This window comes from Carettochelys insculpta, chromosome 7, assembly GCF_033958435.1.
Source record: "Carettochelys insculpta isolate YL-2023 chromosome 7, ASM3395843v1, whole genome shotgun sequence".
Classification (NCBI taxonomy): domain Eukaryota; kingdom Metazoa; phylum Chordata; order Testudines; family Carettochelyidae; genus Carettochelys; species Carettochelys insculpta.
The window spans coordinates 40,437,359-40,457,744 of NC_134143.1; the positions used below are offsets into that span (position 1 = coordinate 40,437,359).

General features: G+C 41.9%; 1 protein-coding gene across 1 annotated transcript in view; it reads right to left on the reverse strand.

Moving 5' to 3' along the window:
• Positions 1-587: 587 nt before the first annotated feature.
• The window catches only part of HTR7 (5-hydroxytryptamine receptor 7), a 46,491-nt gene continuing 26,692 nt past the window's right edge, over positions 588-20,386 (reverse strand). Inside the window, exons 2-3 of the mRNA XM_074999596.1 lie at positions 9,814-10,563; positions 588-672 (exon numbers count right to left, since the gene is read on the reverse strand). Of these exons, the coding sequence (XP_074855697.1) occupies positions 588-672; positions 9,814-10,563 (835 nt within the window). The remainder of the gene's footprint in view (positions 673-9,813; positions 10,564-20,386) is intronic.

Below are 20,386 nucleotides of genomic sequence, written 5' to 3' on the forward strand. Positions count from 1 at the left end.
ACCCCTCCCACACACTGACCCATTCTTTCCCCATTTTTGGTCCCAACCCCGGTCCCCAGAAGAATTAATTTGGCCTAGGAGAAGCCCTGAACCTCAGGCCCTTCTTCTCTACTCTACTTCTCATTTTTATGTGGCTCGTCACTGATTTTTGTGTGTCAATGGCACCTGACCCAAAAAGGTTCCCCACCTCTGATATATATAGCATGAAACAAATAACTAAACTGCTTGTTATCTACAGTGAGATACATCAGTCTGGAGGTTATGAACATGTGTCACTCGGCTGTAAAAACTCTGTCCTTTCCATACTGCTATGTTGGAGGGGTCCTGATTATGCAGGACAGGGGCTGAAGGAGGTCCTGGTTTGAAAAAGGTTGAAAGCTACTGTCCTAGCATCTTTAAGATATACCAAAAATGAAGACTGAAACAAATACAAACGCATTTCTTTACTCTGTTTGTGCCATACTCCTGTGTGGCAATGACGACTTAGGAAAAAAATCAAGACAACAGTGATAAAGGTTTTACTGGCATGTACTTCTTGAACAAAGTCCAATAGACAAAGAGAGGTTTTCTTTTTAAAGGATAAGAACCTAAGATCTGCAATGAGCAATGGTATTGCTGATATTTTTTTCCTGTGCTTTCCCTGAGAGATGTTTATCTGTTGAACAGTTTTTCCTGAAAGACAAGAAAAAAAATCAAATACAAAGTTAAGATGGTAGCTATGAAAAAGAACTAGGCAGCATATTTTTCAAGATTCCTGGATATTCTTTATTGTGTCCTTTATCTTACGAGTTTTACATTGAACTATCCCTACATTTACCTCAACAGTGCTCTAGAGATGCTATGTTGACAGTAACAACAAGAAGTCCTGTGGCACCTTATAAACTAACAGATATTTTGCAGCAAAAGCTTTTGTGGGCAAAGACCCGCTTCATCAGATGCATGAGGTGAATCAGATGTATCTGATGAAGTGGGTCTTTGCCCATGAAAGCTTATGCTCCAAAATATCTGTTAGTCTATAAGGTGCCACAGGGCTTCTTATTGTTTTTGAACATACAGACTAACACGGCTACCTCTCTGATATGTTGACAGTAAAAACAGTACAGTGGCCTTCTATGTATATACTAGGTGCTTGTTATATACCAGAAAGCTAAAACATGAAAGGGGAGCAAAAAGATAAACCTCTGCATCTTAGACTTACTCTCAAACATCCTTACTCGTTAACTGTCTGTAGCACATTTATTTCAGATTATTTTGCACATGTATGACTCTGTGGGGTATTAAAATAAAATAAGACCTTGACAGGAAGAAATATTATAAAATAATTTTATTTTGATCAAACAAGAATATAAAATGGTAGTCTGATACTTGGCTTTAAAGTCTTCAACATAATTTGAAAAAATGTATAACTCTTTCATTCCAAAGGCTCAACAACAGATCCCCACCGTGTTTTATTAGTTGAGCCCACCTGTTAATCAGAAGTTTGGCTAAAAAAATAGGCTGTGCTCTGACACTCACCAAACCCAGGCTCTGGTGGATGGCGGCAGGTGGAAGGGTATCCAAAGGAGTGGGAGCTCAGATGCAAACATCCTGCCTCTGGCTCACAAGATTACTCCAGTATCGGAGGGGTACCCGTGTTTGTCTGGATCTGTAACATCAACGTAGGGTCCTGTGTCACCTTATAGACTAACAGAAAAGTTTTGAGCATGAGCTTTCGTTAGCACAGACTCACTTCTTCAGATGCTGGTCTTGGAAATCTGCAGGGCCAGGTATGAATAAGCCAGAGCAAGGGTGGGGATAACAAGGTTAGCTCAGTCAGCAAGGGTGAGGCTTACTACCAGCAGTTGATCTGGAGGTGTGAACACCAAGGGAGGGGAAGCTGCTTTTGTATTTAGCCAGCCATTCACAGTCTTTGTTTAAGCCTGAGCTGAGAGTGTCGAATATGCAGATGAATTGTAGCTCAGAAATTTCTCTTTGGAGTCTGGTCCTGAAAACCTCAGTCGTGCAGAACGCAATGCCATCCAAAGCCTCAGTAACAACCCTGACATTATAATCAAAGAGGCAGATAAAGGAGGAGCTACTGTCACCATGAACAGGTCTGACTACGAGAAGGAGGCTTCCAGACAACTCTCCAATACCAAATTGTACAGGCTACTTTCCTCAGATCCCACCGAGGAATACACTAAGAAGCTACACCATCTGCTCAGGACACTCCCTACACAAGCTCAAGAACAGATTTATACCAACACACCTCTAGAGCCCTGTTCGGGGCTATTCTACCTACTACCCAAGATCCACAAACCTGGAAATCCTGGACGCCCCACCATCTCGGGCATTGGCACTCTCACTGAAGGACTGTCTGGTTATGTGGACTCTCTCCTCAGATCCTATGCCACCAGCACTCCCAGCTATCTCCGAGACACCACTGACTTCCTGAGAAAACTGCAATACATTCATGACCTACCAGAAAACACTATCCTAGCCACCATGGATGTAGAGGCTCTCTATACCAACAACCCACATAAAGATGGAATCAATGCTGTCCAGAACAGTATCCCTGATGATGCTACAGCACATCTGATGGCTGAGCTCTGTAACTGTATCCTCACACACAACTATTTCAGATTTGGCAATGATATATACCTTCAAATCAGCGGCACAGCTATGGGTACCCACATGGCCCCTCAATATACCAATATTTTCATGGCTGACCTGGAACAGCGCTTCCTTAGCTCTAGTCCACTAACACCCCGTCTCTACTTACGCTACATTGATGACATCTTCATCATCTGGACCCACGGGAAGGAGACTCTGGAGGAATTCCACCGGGACTTCAACAACTTTCATCCCAACATCAACCTCAGCCTGGAACAGTCCACACAGGAGATCCACTTCCTGGACACCAGGGTGATAACACACGATGGCCACATCAATACCACCCTGTACCGTAAACCCAGTGACTGCTACGCCTACCTTCATGCCTCCAGTTTCCATCCCAGACACACCACACAATCCATTGTCTACAGCCAAGCACTAAGATATAACCGCTTTTGCTCCAACCCCTCCGACAGAGACAAACACCTACAGGATCTCTACCAAGCATTCTTGAAACTGCAATATCCACCTGAGGAAGTGAAAAAACAGATCAACAGAGCCAGACGTGCCACAAAGCCTCTTACTACAGGACAAGCCCAAGAGAGAAACCAACAGAACACCACTAGCCATCACCTACAGTCCTCAGCTAAAACCTCTACAGCACATCATCAGGGATTTACAACCCATCCTGGACAATGACCCCCACTTTCACAGGCCTTGGCAGGCAGATCAGTCCTTGCCCACAGACAACCTGCCAACCTGAAGCAAATCCTAACCAGCAACTATACACCGCACCACAGTCACTCTAACTCAAGGACCCATCCATGCAACAAACCTTGTTGCCAGCTCTGCCCACATATCTACACTAGCAACACTATTACAGGACCTAACCAGATCAGCCACACCATTGTGGGTTCATTCAGCTGCACATCTACCAATATAATTTATGCCATCATGCGCCAGCAATGCCCCTCTGCTATATACATCGGACAAACTGGACAGTCTCTACGTAAAAGAATAAATGCACACAAATCAGATATCAGAAATGGCAATATACAAAAACCCGTAGGAGAGCACTTCAATCTCCCAGGCCACACAGTAGCAGACTTAAAAGTAGCTATCCTACAGCAAAGAAATTTCAGGACCAGACTCCAAAGAGAAATTTCTGAGCTACAATTCATCTGCAAATTTGACGCCCTCAGCTCAGGCTTAAACAAAGACTGTGAATGGCTGGCTAAATACAAAAGCAGCTTCCCCTCCCTTGGTGTTCACACCTCCAGATCAACTGCTGGTAGTAAGCCTCACCCTTGCTGACTGAGCTAACCTTGTTATCCCCACCCTTGCTCTGGCTTATTCATACCTGGCCCTGCAGATTTCCAAGACCAGCATCTGAAGAAGTGAGTCTGTGCTCACGAAAACTCATGCTCAAAACTTTTCTGTTAGTCTATAAGGTGCCACAGGACCCTTCATTTCTGTTTAAGATTACTCCAGTAACCAAGAAGAAGAGTGACCCAGTGGAAAGTAGTTTCTCATTATAGGACAGAGTGAAAATAAAGTATTTGCCAGACCCCTACATCTTGGTGGATTGTGCAGTATACTTCAAACCTCCCATTTTTATCAGAAGAGGCACCACTTCCAAGGAGGAGAGTATCTGTGTTGTATGCTTCGAATGGAAGTGGGCTAATGCACACTCGCTGTAATTTTAAAAACAAAAAAGCAGTCCAGTAGCACTTTAAAGACTAACAAAATAGTTTATTAGGTAATGAACTTTCATAATTTTGTGGGACTGTTACTGTATACTCTCCATTTAGGGCTACCCTTAATCTCGCTTTCATCTTATAGAAGTGAGTATCAGGGAGGAGTGACCAGGTCAGGCCATCTGTAGGGTGGGAAATGAAACAGAATCAGCTACAGCTGACATCTGAGACTCCATGAGCTGTAATGTACCCAGTATGACTCAATCTCCAAGTGAGAGAATTAAATAAGGGTGGGCAGCCATGGATTCTGAAAACAGCCAAGCTGGAGATTCTTCACAAAACCTAACCTGAAACTAACTTTGCATCTACTCTAAGCTATGCAGGAAAACAGACTAGCTCAAAATCAGAGAGCACAAAGGCCACTTTTGCAGATCCTTTCCAGAGCTTTCTTGAGTTTCTTTGGCCACAGTTGAGGTATCTAATTTTTTTCAATAAAATCTGTTGGTAGATGTAAAGCTCTTTCAGAGTTGCAAGCAGATTATAAATAGCCATGCCTCTAAAAGGAACCTATAACACTGTTGTAGCAAAGAAAAATTGACTTGATTCTTCACTGGGCATTAGCTTTTTAAATGACAGTCTTCAGATGGATAAAGAAAATGGAGCTAGACAATGGAAGAGGTAGGGTAATGAGGAGTGTGTAATTCCCCAAAGCTAAGAATAGTTATCATAGAGTCAAACGTTTTTCACTCAGTCCATGAAAAGCATGTGTGATCCCTAGACAGCTTTAACCCCACCACAATTAGGAGACTGTATGCAAATCAATACCTAACTTTGCATGGCTGATAAATATGTGTTGCCCTTTTGACATAAATATCAACGATACTGATTATTAAAATCTAAACTTCACAGCATAGAATGAATTTTAGGGACAAAAAAGAATTGATGTGCTCCTTGATGCCTCTGGCTTCCCCTACACCAGTGTCCAGGAATTCTGGCAGTAACTGTGCCACTCCTTGTGCAGGCCTGGGGGTGGAGGAGACCTGTGGGTGGTTATGTGTTGGGAGGCAATCCAGCTACCACCTGCCATTAGCTGTGGAAACAGTAAGTCTGGGCTTCTGGACAGGGCTGCCTGTCCCCATCTGCTCCTTCCCTCTGGTTCCCTGGCTTGGTGGAGCTCTCACCACCCCAATCTGGTGCTTCACAGCTGGCCCTGGCTCTGGTGAGGGTAGTCCTGGCTACTTAATGATCCACTGCTATTGCTAGGCCTCTGGCAATTGTCACTCTACTTCTTGTTCCAGCTCTTTGACAATGAAGGCCCGTGCCCTAGGCTCAGTGTCTGGTTGGGTCTCTGCGGGCATAGCTACAGCACAATGTAAGCCCAGGGTTAGCAGAGCTTGAGTGAGCAGAGGCTGGGTTTGTAAACCTGGGGGTTGAGAGTCTAGGTACATTTGTAACTTGGTTAAGAATTGTTGAATCCTGGATCTCAAGCATCCAGACTGCATTCTGTGGACCCATCTCCAATGAGTCATAGCTTAGGTTACCTAGCGCCCTCTCAAAATATGGCTTAGAAGTCCTGCTTCTGGTGCAGTATGAGAGAACTTGACTGTCCACCAAATTTGCCTGGTCAGAAGGTAAAGATTGTCAGCCTGTGGGAGCGTGGGCACTTGTGGAAACTCCCAGTGCATGAGTCCAGTGGGGCTGCAGCCACAGAGCAAAGCAATAAGGCTTGAACCTGAGGACCTGGCTTGATTCAGGCTCAGACCCTCAAGCCCTATCAGATCCTGGGCCCAAGCCGGGGTGAGACCAATTTGTATGTAAATGGAAAACAGGTTAGGCTTAAGAGAACCACAGGCTTATCTTACAGTGTGCACATATCCCGTGCATCCTGAGAAAGTCTAACCATAGAGATCCTGCACAGAGCAGCCTGAATCATCGAGAGGCAACCTAGCGTGACTCCCGTTTTTCAAATAAGGACAAATAAGCCCCTGTCCTCTAGGCAGGAGCCACAGAGGATGAAGGAGACTGAAAAGTTCTGGGAGCAATTCAGAATTTGTTACTGGATACAATAATACATTAACTATCATTGACTCCAGTACTGGGACCTGGAAAATCTGAACCTCTAACAAAAGAGCCATCCTGTATTACTTTAAAGACTAACAAAATAATGTATTAGGTGCTGAGCTTTATGAGGTGATGAGCTACATTATTTTGTTAGTCTTTAAAGTGCTACAGGACTGTTTTTTTTGTTTTGTTAGGATATAGATTAACACGGCTATCTCTCCGTTACTGAACCTCTAACAGTACTCCATATAAAATATCTATATACTCCAACTTTTGAGCTTAAAAATGTAGTTCCTGCATACATTCTTGCAAGTAAAACTCACACTCTGGAATGCACATGGAGAGTAAACACAAGAGTGGAGTGAGCACAAACAAAGCACTTCACTTTCAAATCTGACTAAATATTTGTTGATGATGATTTCCATTATTTACACACCTGTAGCATTAAGTAAACAGAAACTGTGCTGATATGTTGCTTAAAGAGACACTGAAAAACATCTAGTTAGATAATTAAGGATGCAAATTAGATCCATTTGTGCCTCTGCCCTTAGTGTCACGGGAGGGAGCAGTGCCCATGTTGCCTCTAATTTTGTGTGTGCAAAACAAGAACTACTAGAATTTAAATTTAAAATCAGGGCATGCAGTCTTGCCCACCCCTGTTGTCTCCCCCAGGCTATATGTCCCTTTTGATCCATCTTATTTGTCATTTGCATTTTTTATCTTCCTCCCGGTGCATTTACTAGCTGTCTTTCCTCACAGTTCTCTTATAACTCACATTCTTTGTCCTCTCCTTGCCCACTTTCATTTCATTTCCTCTCTCTATCTGTACAAGCTCCCTTAAGAAGTGGGGAGAGAGACTGAATGATGTGATCCATTTTAGGGTTTCAGACTTACTACAAGTGGAAACATCTTTCCATCTCACTGCTATCATTCACTACTTTCACTCTTTCCATGAGAGGACTGGGAGACTTGGGATCCCCTTACCTCACACTGATGGACAACTAAGACAACTGGTGGAGTGGGAGCCCTTAAGCAGGAAGCAGATGTCTCCTTGATAATAAAGGCCTCCCGAATGTCTCAAATTCAACTATGTGGGAAGCCTGTTAGTAGGGTGCGCAGCCACACACATGCACAAGATTATGAAAAAATACTGGAGCACATGCATGTGTAACTGCTAAACATCAGCTATTGCCTGCAAGCTTTGTGCACTTCCAGTGATTTGAAAAACTCCACACAGGAAGATGAGGACAAATGCTGCATTGGTGTATGTCTCAACATGGCTGAATTCCCTTAAAGTTCATTTACTGCAAGGGCGCAGGAACAATTTTTACAGTGGGGATGGTGAGAGCCATTAAACCAAATTTCAAATCCTATACGTAATGGAAACCACTTCATGCCAGGACTGCAGCATCCCATCCTGCAACCGTAGTTCTAGCACCTCTGGTTTAATGCGAGTATTAGAGCAGGTTTTAGCTCAGAGTACATTTGGGCTTTATAAGAAAACAGAAGGTCTGAGATGACCTTATTTCTTACTAGTAGTAATGGAGACTACTTTGTAATGAGTATGCTTCTGCTCAGCAACTATCCAATTATTTTTTTAAACTGTAAAATAACAGAAAGGTTTAACTGGTAATGGTACAATGTTAGCTATTCCTGAGACTTCTTTTACAAGAGCTCCAAGTTTTCCTTTCCTAAGCTTAAGATTTGCAAAATATAGGAACTCCATTTAATGATATGGTTTCTAATATACATTCATAAGAAGGGAATCTTCCAGTGTTGGGTAACTGGTTCAGCAGATGGCACATCTGACCAGTGTAGACAACTTTAACATACTTAACCTGGAATATGGGCTCAAGATAAGAAATAGGTGCCAAATGGAACAATTATCCAGCACAATGATAAGGAAAGGATTTGGGAGTTATCATGGTTAAAACTGAATATTGATAAGCAAAGCGCACAGTTCAAATAAATGGAGCAAATTCCAAACTAATGCTTTTTTGCAAGGAAGAGAAAGGAGAATAAAACACCTCACATATTCTGAGACCATTACTATGCTATAACTTGTTGAGTGTTATATAGAATATTGTGTGTGTACAGGTTGAACGTCTCTCGTTCAGCACCCTTGGGACCTGACCAATGCTAAACCAGAGAATTTGCTGAACCACAGGAGGTCAATATTGTCTAGCAGCATTACTGACACTTCCACTGCTCACTGGGTTCTTAGAAGACATCTGGGGTAAATTACAGCTAGATAACAGCAAATAACACTGAGAACCAGGACTGGTGGCTGTAAACAAACTTTATGGGACTGCAAGAAACTTGGCCGCACCCATGATAAGTGGTCATCTGGCAAATTAAAATCATGCTGGATTATGGATGTTGCTGGACAAGAGAGTTCCAGATTAGAGAGGTTCAACCTGTACTGGTCATCATTCCACAGAAAGTATATTATTAATATTGATCCTGCTCCGTTCTAGTCAATTGGAATTTTGCCCTTGATTAAAATGGGAACAGGACCAAGCCCTTAGCAAGGCTGTTACACAAGGCAACAAATAGAACAAACATCCAAGTTTCCAGGCAAGGTTGAATGCATTATTGGAAAAGAGAGATTATTGACATAACTTAACAATCTTGAAAGAAATAGGTACTCAGGAGAGCAGTGATCAAAATATAATTTTATGTATCAAAATTTTTACATCTGATACAGAAGACTGATTCAAAAAGCAGCAGATGAGCTCTAGGCAGCAGAAAACTGCAATAAACTCAGATAATTTGAGAGGCAGATCACTACAGTTGTTGAGCAAAGAATAGTAGTCAGGCAGACAGAACCCTAGATTTGAATCTGGGCAAGTGTGAGTCTGAGAAGAAGGGCTCATCTGATAAACTCAGGAAGGGTAGATTAAGCAGGGAAGGTGAGGACCAGATCATCTTTTCCTGGTTTTAAAATATACCAGTTTCATATGCTAAGTTAGAAATGTGGGATGAGATCTCCAACTGGCATAAATCAACGTGGCATTATAGAAGCTTCACCAATTTATACCAACAGACGATCTTGGCTATATAAATCAATATGGATTTTTCACAGCCATAAATACTGTTCACTGGAAGATGTATAAAAGTGATAGTACACTTCACTAATGTTCATTCACAGGTAATCAAGTAAATACAATTATTATATAAATCATTATAATCCCAGATGATACAATTTTGCCAGTCTAATTTTGTCTCACATTTTTTTCCTCTTATAACAGTATGACATGGGAATAGTTGGTTTATGCTAAAATCCCAAATATTCTAGGGCCCAGTCCTTATTTATAGCAAAACTATGGTGCTTAGGACTAAGTTTGATAGCTGCATCTGAGAGATACTTAATGATTCCATGGGGGGGCAGCATTTAATTCTGAGGAGAAAGCTAATGTGTATAAAGCAGTGAATTATTGTAAAAATGGATAAGTGACCTTACAGCACAAATTCTGGCTTTTCTGCAAGCTTCAGAGCCTCATGCATCCCTGCAGCTGATAGTTTCCGGTTGATATTCCTATATCTGCATTGTAGTAGATTGCGATAGGTTGTCCTCAGGTCCCGGTTAAAGAAGGCATATATAAAGGGGTTAATGAGAGAGTTTGCATAACCCAACCATAGAAATGTTCTTTCAACCCAAAATGGGATGCAGCTGCATGCTGTGCCACAGATAAAGGGTCTGGCAGTTGAAAGGATGAAAAATGGCAACCAGCACACGGTAAAGGCCCCAACAATAATTCCCAGGGTAGTGGCAGCTTTCTGTTCCCTCTTGAAGATAGAAATGTTTTTTCTATCGTGTTTAAGGAGTCGTGAAAAATTTGTACATTCTTCCGATTCCTTGTGCAGCTTTATAACTCCATTCACAGAAACCATACCTTCATTTTCTTCTGGCCGTGGGAAACCGGTAAACTTGTGTTTAGCAGCACTCTTCTTAGCAGCCTTGTAAATCTGATAGTACATGAACAGCATCACTGACATCGGGATATAAAAAGCAACTGCAGTGGAGTAAATTGTGTAGCCAAAGTCTTGACTGATTAAACAAACTTTTTCATCATTCACATTTTGGGCCCAACCAAAAAGTGGTGGTATGGTTATAGAGGCAGAGAGGAGCCATACACACAGGATCATTTTAGCCATACATTTTCCATTCTGCCTCACAGGATACGTGAGTGGTCTTGTTATTCCAAGGTACCTAGAACAATAAGGTAGAGTTACTATATGGTTCATTGATTTATGGGTAAAACTGTTTCATGTAGTCTGCCATAGAGAGATTGTATAAATGTTTTAGGTTTTATTTTACATTTTCTTTTCCTGTCTTCTGCACTTTTTCAAACTTGTGGTTAATTCATGTCAACTTAATCACTTTTAAGAGAGGCAGACTCTGCTCTCCTGTAGAAAAGGCTATTTTCCTAGGGCAAATTCTGGTGCCATTGAAGTCAACGGCAAAACTCCCATTCCCTTCAGTGGGGCCAGGATTTCACTCCGGATGTAGAATCTTTCTGATTATGTATAGATGGAAATAAGTTTTTTGGTTACAGTAGCATTTAGTAAAAGATTCTGAAAGCTTTTGACGTAGCTAAATTCTCTAATGTAACCCTTGGTAATTTATCCAAAGCAGCTACCACTTTTACATTTAGACTTATAACTGAGTTTAGTGCAATACAAGTGATCTTGTAAGAGGTGTTCTGTAAGTGAAGTGCATAGATCCATGCCACTAAACTGGATAGGATGCATTGTGTTACTCCTACCTTTTGTGCTTCCAAGAGAACAATACAGACTTTGCAACCGTATTCCATGATTTGTTCATTTCAGTAACACATTCTAATACATATTATGATTCCATCATTAGACAGAAATGCCATTTCTTCAACACTCACATTAAGTGTTCATTAAACAAAATAAAAATACATTACCACTTTTCAGTTGAACAACGCTGGGAACAAAGCCATCTACTTATAGCTGATAGAAGTTACTACATTTAGGATTACAAAAGACTACGAAAACAAATTACACAAGTGCTATAAAATCAATAGTCTTTGTTAGCTCTTATGAATAAAACGAAGTCTGTGGTCAGGTTTCCATGTTGCAAATATTTCTTCAATGTTAGCTGTTGACGTTAGAATACAAATATTTTATTCTAAGAAACATTTATGACAAGTTCTATTTAGATTGTGAGACTATTTTAAAATGCCACACTGGTGCCCTTATTGTAATTCAGCAAATTACGGCTGGTGATAACAATCATTCAGTAACATCACTGAAGATAAGCATGGTTATGGTTGGTTGGAATTGCACATCCATGATAAGTGATTACATATTATAACGTAGATACTAGTAAAAGCTATAGCATTTTTCTTGTTTTCATTCTCTCTTGCCTTTTGGATTAGAACACAGGTTGAACCTCTCTAATCCAGATCACTCTCATCTGGCACACTCCGTAATTTGTCATTATTTTAGTTAGCTAGTTAGTTAATCATGGGTATGGCCAAGTTTCCCACGGTCCCATGAAATTTGTTGCTAGCCATCAGTCCTGGCTCCCAGTATTCTGTGCTGTTATTTAGCCATAATTTACCCCTAAATGTCTCCTAAGAGCCCAGTAAGCAGTGGAAGTGTTGGTAATGCTGCTAGACAATATGACTTCCCGTAGTCTGGCAAATTCTCTCACACAGTTCTTTCTGGGAAAACCTATTTTATTTTCAAAGTAAGCAACCATTACAGAGAAAACATATTAAGAACCTGCATGCATGCTTATAATCTTGCCAGAGATTACCCAAGGAGTAGTCCTTCAATCCACCACCCAAGGGACTTCCTTTGCAATGACACACACATAACAGTTTCAGATCAGAACAAGCATGGTCAAAATATGTTTAGTCCATCCTTTATACTGTTCAGAGAGTTTTGATCTGGAATTTCCAAGATTAGGTAATTGGTAAACAGGCTTTTTTACACCCCAGGGCCTAGGTTCAAAAAATGTGGATTCAAAGAGGGTCATCTGTCATTTGCATCTCCATTACCCCAAGGTACTTTCCTAAGAAATCCACTTTACAGTTATTGTTCAAAAAAAAAAAGCCCTTTGAAGTTCCTAATACCATATTAATCTCTTAAAGAAGGCATACACATGCAATTCCACTATAGCAAACACAAAACTGTGTTTTTAAATATGGTGGATCTCAAAGGTATTAAAACTATTTCAACTAGTTTTAATTTAATTTGGTAAAGTTCATTTTGGGATATTTCAGGCTACTGTCAGTCAAATGTAGCTTTGCACAAATCAACATAGGACAAGGTTCTCTCAGTGATTTGGACCTCAAGGGCATGAACAATAACAGACACATATCCCTGGGCTGAAAAGCAGTATGTATGTCCAGCTAGTTCATACTTTATCATGGAAAACCAGGCTATGATGATGGAGGCATGAATTAAACTAAGTTTCCATAAAAGACAAATTTGTGCATGAGACGTTTTCAGGAATACCCAGCAGTGCAATTTAATGAATCCAAATGTAACAAAAAATGCAAGCAAAAATACATCTATCTGAATTAAAATGCATTAGTTTTTGAAAGTCTGGAGTCAGGGTAATTCTGTGTTCCACAAGATATTCTATTTGAAATTAAAATGTACTAATTTACATAAAAATACACTGGTTTCCTTTCTACACTATCTACTTCTGTTAAATGTAATGGACTAGAAAAACTAAACAGACATAAATTGAGTAATCGTCACATCTTTTATCTCAATGCATAAATTCCATTAACTTTGAAAATTTGAATGCAACTTTAAAATAATTTTAACCATTGCCACTGTCTAATCCAGTAAAAAAGTATGCCTTTCTGAACTTTTAAGTCACTACTGCATAGCAGAAAGTAGGTTGTTCAATGCAGTCAGTATCTGAATAATTACCTTCCAAAAGTAGGAACCAGTCCCCCCATCCCCAAGTTTGAATCAACCATTCCCCCTGTTGCTCCTCTCCCCTCACCAGCCGGGAGCTGTTCTTTCTTTTTTCCTCCATATGAAATGTAAATAATTGTTTTCAGGGGGGAAAAAAAGCATCCAAGAAGTCTGTAAGCTGTTGAGGCCTTGCTCTCTAGTTATTGTTTTCTCAGAATCCTTACTGCCAGGGAAAGCAAGGATGATCTTGTGATTAAGACACTGGTCTGGGATTCAGGATGATCAGGGTTCACTTTTAAGTTCTTGCAAAGACATCTGTGTGATCTTGAGCAAATCTCTGAGCCTGAGTTCCAACCTGAAAAATTAGGCTCATAATATTTCTTTTTCCATACCCTTTGTCTTTAGGAAAAGGGGTTTCTATTTTTCTCTTGCCGTACAATAGATACAGTGTCCAGTACAATACAGTTGCAACCTAAACTGGGCCTTTAAGAACTGTTGTAATACAAATAATAAGACAGAATCATAGGCATTGATCTCATACTGTTAGTTACCGATCCTAGTGGGCCACATTTGAAATTAATCCCCTAGGCAAGCCCACCATTCAGAGGGTTCCAGCAGGCACAAACCCACACTAAATTTGTCCTATTATTTACATAACATTAAATATATTTACATTAGCTGCACTGTACCATATATAAATGGTATTCTCTTTCTTTTCCAAAACTACCAAGGGCTGTAAAGGTACACAGAAAAGCAAGACAGGCTGGAAAAGACAGTAGCCCTGTAGGGAGGTTGTAAAACAAATCATGACAGAAATTTATTATTATGTCTACAGCCGCCAAAAGCGGGATGGGCATGAGGATCTGTACTGAGCTACACCCTACAGTGTGGCACCCTGCTTTAAATAAGTCAGACCCATCAGGAGAAAAGAGTCATAGTCACAATTGTAGACGCTGATTGCTCTAGTCAGTTGTCTCTGGCTTACTTAGGTCCAGCACGTGGCAAGGCTCAGGGCTTCCCCTTGCAGCTGGGTGAGCCAGCTCTTGTGTTCCAGTGCTGTGGTAAGTCTCCAAGCCTTGACACGCCCCCCCACCCCGGTGAAGCAATATTCCTGCTAATTTTTCATCCATATGCAGAATAAATTTTATGTGCACCAAGACGTGCAGATGTACACCACCAATCGAATCACAAGCTGCCAGCAATGGGAAGCTGTGGATGCTCTGTTAGTCAGGTGGGAAGCATCTGAACCTCTTCTGGGTGGCTGCCCAAGTGCTCAGCTTACAGGAAACACTGCCCTGAAGTTGGAGCACAAGTCCCAGCTCACCCCATTTCCAAGTGAGCTTGTTGGGAGCCAGGTCAGTGGGGTTTGTTTGGTTGTTTTGGGATTTTTATTTGTTTATTTTTGCTTCTCACTTCGGTGGGGCTTCACTGATTTTCTGTGGGTCAGCGGCCCCTGATCAAAGTTCCCCACTCCAGCCTAGAGATTTAAATAATGCATAGTGTCAAAGGATCATACCAGTAATACGGCTATAAACACTCACTATTTTGTCCATTTATGAATGTTTTACTCCTACAAATAAATGACAGACTGGGGCTAGCAGCAAAACTGTACAAATCTTATTGCTTTCAGCAAACATAACTAGTAAACTTGAACATTCAGTGACTTTCTTCCATTCACCTACTAATAAACAGCAGGACTCTACTGAATACCAACAAAAGAGAAGATACTTACAAAGAAAAGAAATCTTACTCAATACTATTAGTAAAACTCCATCGCAGTGTAAAGTAAGATTCTTTCACAGTATCTAACATATTATTAAATATATTTATTGTTACTGTGGGTTACAATTTCTAGGAAAGTTTATTTTTTACGTTTTCACCTTTTATACACTAATGATACACTATGACTACAGAAAATAGTCTATAACCAACAGATTTTGTAAATATATTCTCTGTGCTTTCATATTAACTATAGACCACACAAACACATCAGTTACTACAGAGACTATACTGAAAGCTATAGCAATTGCTGTGGGCTATAACTTCCTTCCTGGGGGGTCACTTGATAATGAGTAGGATGTCTTCAAGTCACCCTCTTATTTGCGAGTCCATTGGTGGCTGACCGTCCCAATTCTGGAGCCACAGATCTTATCACAGAAGGGGCAGGTGTTGGTAGCTGTTGGGAGGGGTGCAGTGCAGATTTTGCTGCTCTTTTCTTCTTCTCCACCTCTTCTCATTTGCACTGTGGCGGGACCTTTCAAATTGTGCCACCCCCTCAAGGATTACTGTTTTCCACTGGGGATGGTCTCAAGGAAGGTCCTCCCAAGCGTCAACACCAGTGCTGCACTTTTTCATGTGAACCTTCAGCATGTCTTTATATCACTTCCGCTGGCCCCCAATGCTCCTCTGTCCTTCCTCCAACTTGGAAAACAGAATCTGTTTTGGGAGTTGCTGATGAGCCAACCAAACCACGTGACCAGTCCCATGAAGATGGTGATGAATGATAAAGGCTTCAAGGTTGGTCATGTTCGACCAGCTTGGTTTTGTTCATGAGATTTTTCTTGAAGTTGCTGGGATGTGAAGATCACATCCACTGTTCCTCAGAATGCTCTGAAGCCACACTGGAATTCTGGGAGAATTTCTTCTGAGAGTGGCAAGAGTCAGTCTGCAAGGATTCAAGCTAAGATCTTCCCTAACGTTTCCAGGAGGGAGATGCTGTGATAGTTTCCACAGTCGGACCTGTTGCCCTTCTGGAAGACACTGATGATCAGTGTGTCTCTGAAATCTCACAGCATCTGTTCCCTATCCCAGATCTTGAGAATCATGAGGTGGAGTTGTTTGTGGAGCTCTGGGCCACCTTCTTTGAAGACTTTGGCAGCATTCTCTCTAGTGTGGTTGCTTTGTTGCAATTCATCACTTTCTTGACAGCTTGGGCCTCACTCAGAGTAGGAAATGTAAGATTGTCCCTAGGTGGTTGCTGAGGGATTTGGTCAAGGGTTCTAGAACCACAGTGGAGGGTCAATTCAAGATCTCATTATAATGCTCCTTGCAATGAGAAGCAATGGCTTCCTTGTTTTTCAAGAGTTAGGTACCATCCTTTGATCTGAGGAGATTGATTCCATGGTTTCTCAATCCATAAACAGCTTTGAAAAAATCTCTTGTATCGTTGATGTCTGCGAGATGCTGGAGTTCTTGTGCCTGCTCAATCCATCACTGTTTTATCAGAGTCCTTGTTTTATGTTGGACTTCTGCATTGGCCTTCACATGCACTTCCCTCTTCACTGTGCAGTTGATGTCACTTTGCCAGGCTCTAAAGGCTTTCCTTTTCGCCCCATTTGGGAGTTCAATTTCCACATTGTTCTCATCAAACCAGTCCTGGTGCTTCCTGTATTGGTAGCCAATGATTTCTCCACAAGCTCCAATAATGGCATTTTTCAATTGACACCAGTGATCTTCCACATCTTCTGGCTGCAGTGGCAGCTGCTTCCTTTGGAACGCTATCTGGAAGTCACTTTGTCTGATGGGGGTCCTTCAAAGGCTTGTACATTGATCTTTCATTTGATCTGTTTCCTCCAACTTCTCCATTCGGTGACAATCCTAATCGCCATTGTGGATTGAATAAGGTGGTGATTGGTCCAGCAGTCATCAGCACGAGTCACTGTACGTGAGACAGACATCACTCTGATCCTGAGTACAGACAATGGCATAGTCTGTGAGGTGCCAGTGCTTCAATCGAGGATGTTGCCATGAGGTCTGAAATTTGTTTTTCTGGTGGAAGAGAGTGTTTGAGCTCATGTTCTGCACAGTTCATAAGGAGGAGCACCCCACTGGAGTTGCTGTTGACAACTCCTTCTTTCCCAGTGGGAGTCTTCCAGAGTCTGGCATCTCTTCCAACCCTGGCACTGAAATCCTCCAAAAGAATAATCTTGTCTCTTTTGGGGATGTGTCCAATTTGGTGTAGAACTTCTCCTTTGCATCATCTTTGGCTTCTAGAATTGGTGCATAAGCACTGATGACAGTTGCCTGTTGGTTCCTGGCGAGCTTCAACTGGAGAGTCCATGAGATGCTCACTGATACCGACAGGAACTGCTGATAGGATCTTTGTCAGCTCGTTTTTGATGGCAAATCCTACTCTGCCTTCTTCTCTTAACTGTCCTTCATCTGGTCTACGCGTTTCTGCCAGGGCAGCTGTATCAAGGTTGAATCGTTGCAGCTCGTGGACAATAATTGCCATGCATTTTTCAGATTGCTCACTGTCTGGGTTGTCCATTAGTGTCTGAATATTCCATGTTCCAAAGTTTGCTGTTCAATTTTGACTGCATAGTGGTGAACCCACTGGACACAGTTATCCAGTCGGGGGTTGAGGTGGGTGAACAGAGCAGATCCTAAATAGGGCTCTTCAGTCATGGATGCATCAGCCAGACCATTCTACCACCTCAGAAACGGAATGACTGGTCCATACATTCACCATGTATGTGCTGGTCCATGACTAAAAACTTCCAGATTTCACAACCCTGCTCCCATCACCAGTCACCAGTCGCTGCAGGACTTAAGTTTAAGAGAGTAGTACACAGAGGAAGATGCCTGTGCGTGATTTCTTTTAATCTGGTGTGTGGCTGTTGCACAGCAGCCACCACACGGTTCTTGACAGATAGAAGGCTCCGGTCATGGCATGGAATCCACAACAACTGGGAGTCTCCTGTCCGCTGCAGCCTTCATGCACCTTGGCAGCCATTACCCTTGCTATCCCCCGCCTGTTCTGCCTTTGAGGACTTTCAGGATCGTTCTTCATCTGGACCCTCCCCCTTCACCCTACTGCTATGGGTGACCCTGCTGGGAGTATGAGATTCCCTACTGCATCGCTCTCGGGTTCATTGGAACACACAAGCCCACTCACCACAACAAGGTGATGATCAGAGAAAGCTGCATACTAGGATAGGGCACTGGGAAGGAAACCCCAAGAGCTGAGTTCTCTTACTGTAACATACCTCATATGGAAACTTGGGCAAATCACTTTACTTCTCTGTGCCTCTTTTTCCCCTCCCACTCTTCCTCAGTTTTTGCCTATTTACATTTCAAGTTCTTAGCGCCATGGACTGCCTCCCTCATTATGTGCATGTTCAGCACCTAGTACATCAGGGCTCTGATCTCAATTGAGGCCTTTAGGTGCCACTATAGCACAAATAGTAGAACTATATAGTATGTAGGACTAGTACAGAGATCTCTGAATCATGCACAGGCTATTTCATCTATAGCCATACCGGAGCGAGCACCTATAGATACCCGTTAATCACAGATGTGGCAGGCTTTTCAGAAACAATTCGCATCACATCTCTTTTAATTTCTCTGCATTTGTCCTTTAAGCTTATGATAGTTCCACACATTTCACAGAAACTGTTCACAGAAACTGTTGCCAAGAATAGGCAAGTCATCTTTGGTGCATCCATAGTACTAATTTTCCTCAGTGTCTTTAAACCCAAGGTTCAGAAATGTATCTGCCTCCTCCATTTGATTTAGTAGTCATCTTTGAGATGCCACATAAAAAGTGAAGGGGTCATTGCTGTATACAGAACTTCAAGGGCAAAGAATGAAAGTTTGTTAACAAAGGTGATGCCATTACCTGTATGCCAGCGTTAACCGCAAAGGGACAGAGGCAACTAAAGCGGAATTAGATATTTCCCATTACCAGAAACCCAAACTACTCCCACTGTCTCTTCTGGGATGTACCAAAGATATGTTGAGGCAAATGCAGACCAGCTGTAAGCCGTCTCAGCTCCATTAATAGCTAATATAACCATTCAGCTGCACATAAATATTTGCTACAGTACCTACTGCCCTGCCTGGAAAAAGAAAAAATAGCTGGAGAAAAGCAGGTGGCAGATTTATTACACAATGTTTGTTGTTCATCTATTTTTTCTTTACCTCAGAATAACTGAATTCATAACAGATGACTAACATCTCAGAGTTCTGAAGACATTTTCAGGGATCCTGCCAATGATATTATTGTCAACAAGCCACAAATACCTCTTTCAAATACCCAGGGATGCCTTTCCCTCAAAACACATGATGCGCCTGAGGACTGATCTCAATACATTTCATAATCTTAAGGGCCTGGCGACCGAGGGGGGTTTAGCCAGCACGGCCTCTGCAGTGATGACACCCCCTTCTGACAGCACCAAACTTTCACGTGGCTATGGTAATGAGCTTCAGGAGAATTCAAATAAGCAGCCATTTGCAATCCCAGGAAACTCATTTTACATAGCTCTGCCGGCAGCAGCGCTGAGCAGAGCTCTGTGTAGATCCAGCCTATATGGTTCTCTCTTAATCTGTGCCTATAAACCTACTGCACCACCTCATTCAGAGACTAAACAAAAAAAGCAGGCCTGTGGCACTTTAAAGACTAACAAAATAATTTAGTAGGTCATGAGCTTTCATGAGACAGACCCACTTCTTCAGATCTGGAAAATTCTGATAAATTTAGGGTTTAAAGTGCTACAGGGCTGCTTTCTTGTTTTGTGAAGATACAGACTAACATAGCTACCTCTGTTACTGTTCCTTCAGAGAGAGATGCATTCTGGTTTCACGATAAAGTTATTTGTAATCTCCTGGAAATAAAGGCACTTGCAGTGTTTCCATTAGGTTTTTGTCATCTCACCTATAATTTACGAAATCTGATTCGTTTTCACTCCAGCCTTGGCAGATGTGCTTTCCCAGCCCATCTCACTTTTGTCTTGATTTTCCTTTTTTCCTGTCAACCCAATTTGCCAGACATCCCAGTCTGCGTGTCATCATTCCCTCTCAATTCTTAGCTTCCAGATACAACGCTTCAGCACACTGGGGGAGTTCATTGCACAGGTTGGCTGACGCTACCCACCCCCACCCACCAGAAAAAATCCACCTCTATCTCCTGTGCAGATGACCATTACCTTGATGCTAGACTTCCATCCTGCCTGAGAAGAGCTATGGTCTTTGCCTCAAAGTTATAGGTGACCTTTTAGATATGCAAGGCCCAAACCATTGTACAACTTAAAAGATAAAGACTGAGACCTTGACTAACTATTCAGTGGGAAGCCAGTGTGGGCAGCAGAGGACAAGTCTGATGTGTTCGTAGTATCCCATATTGCTGA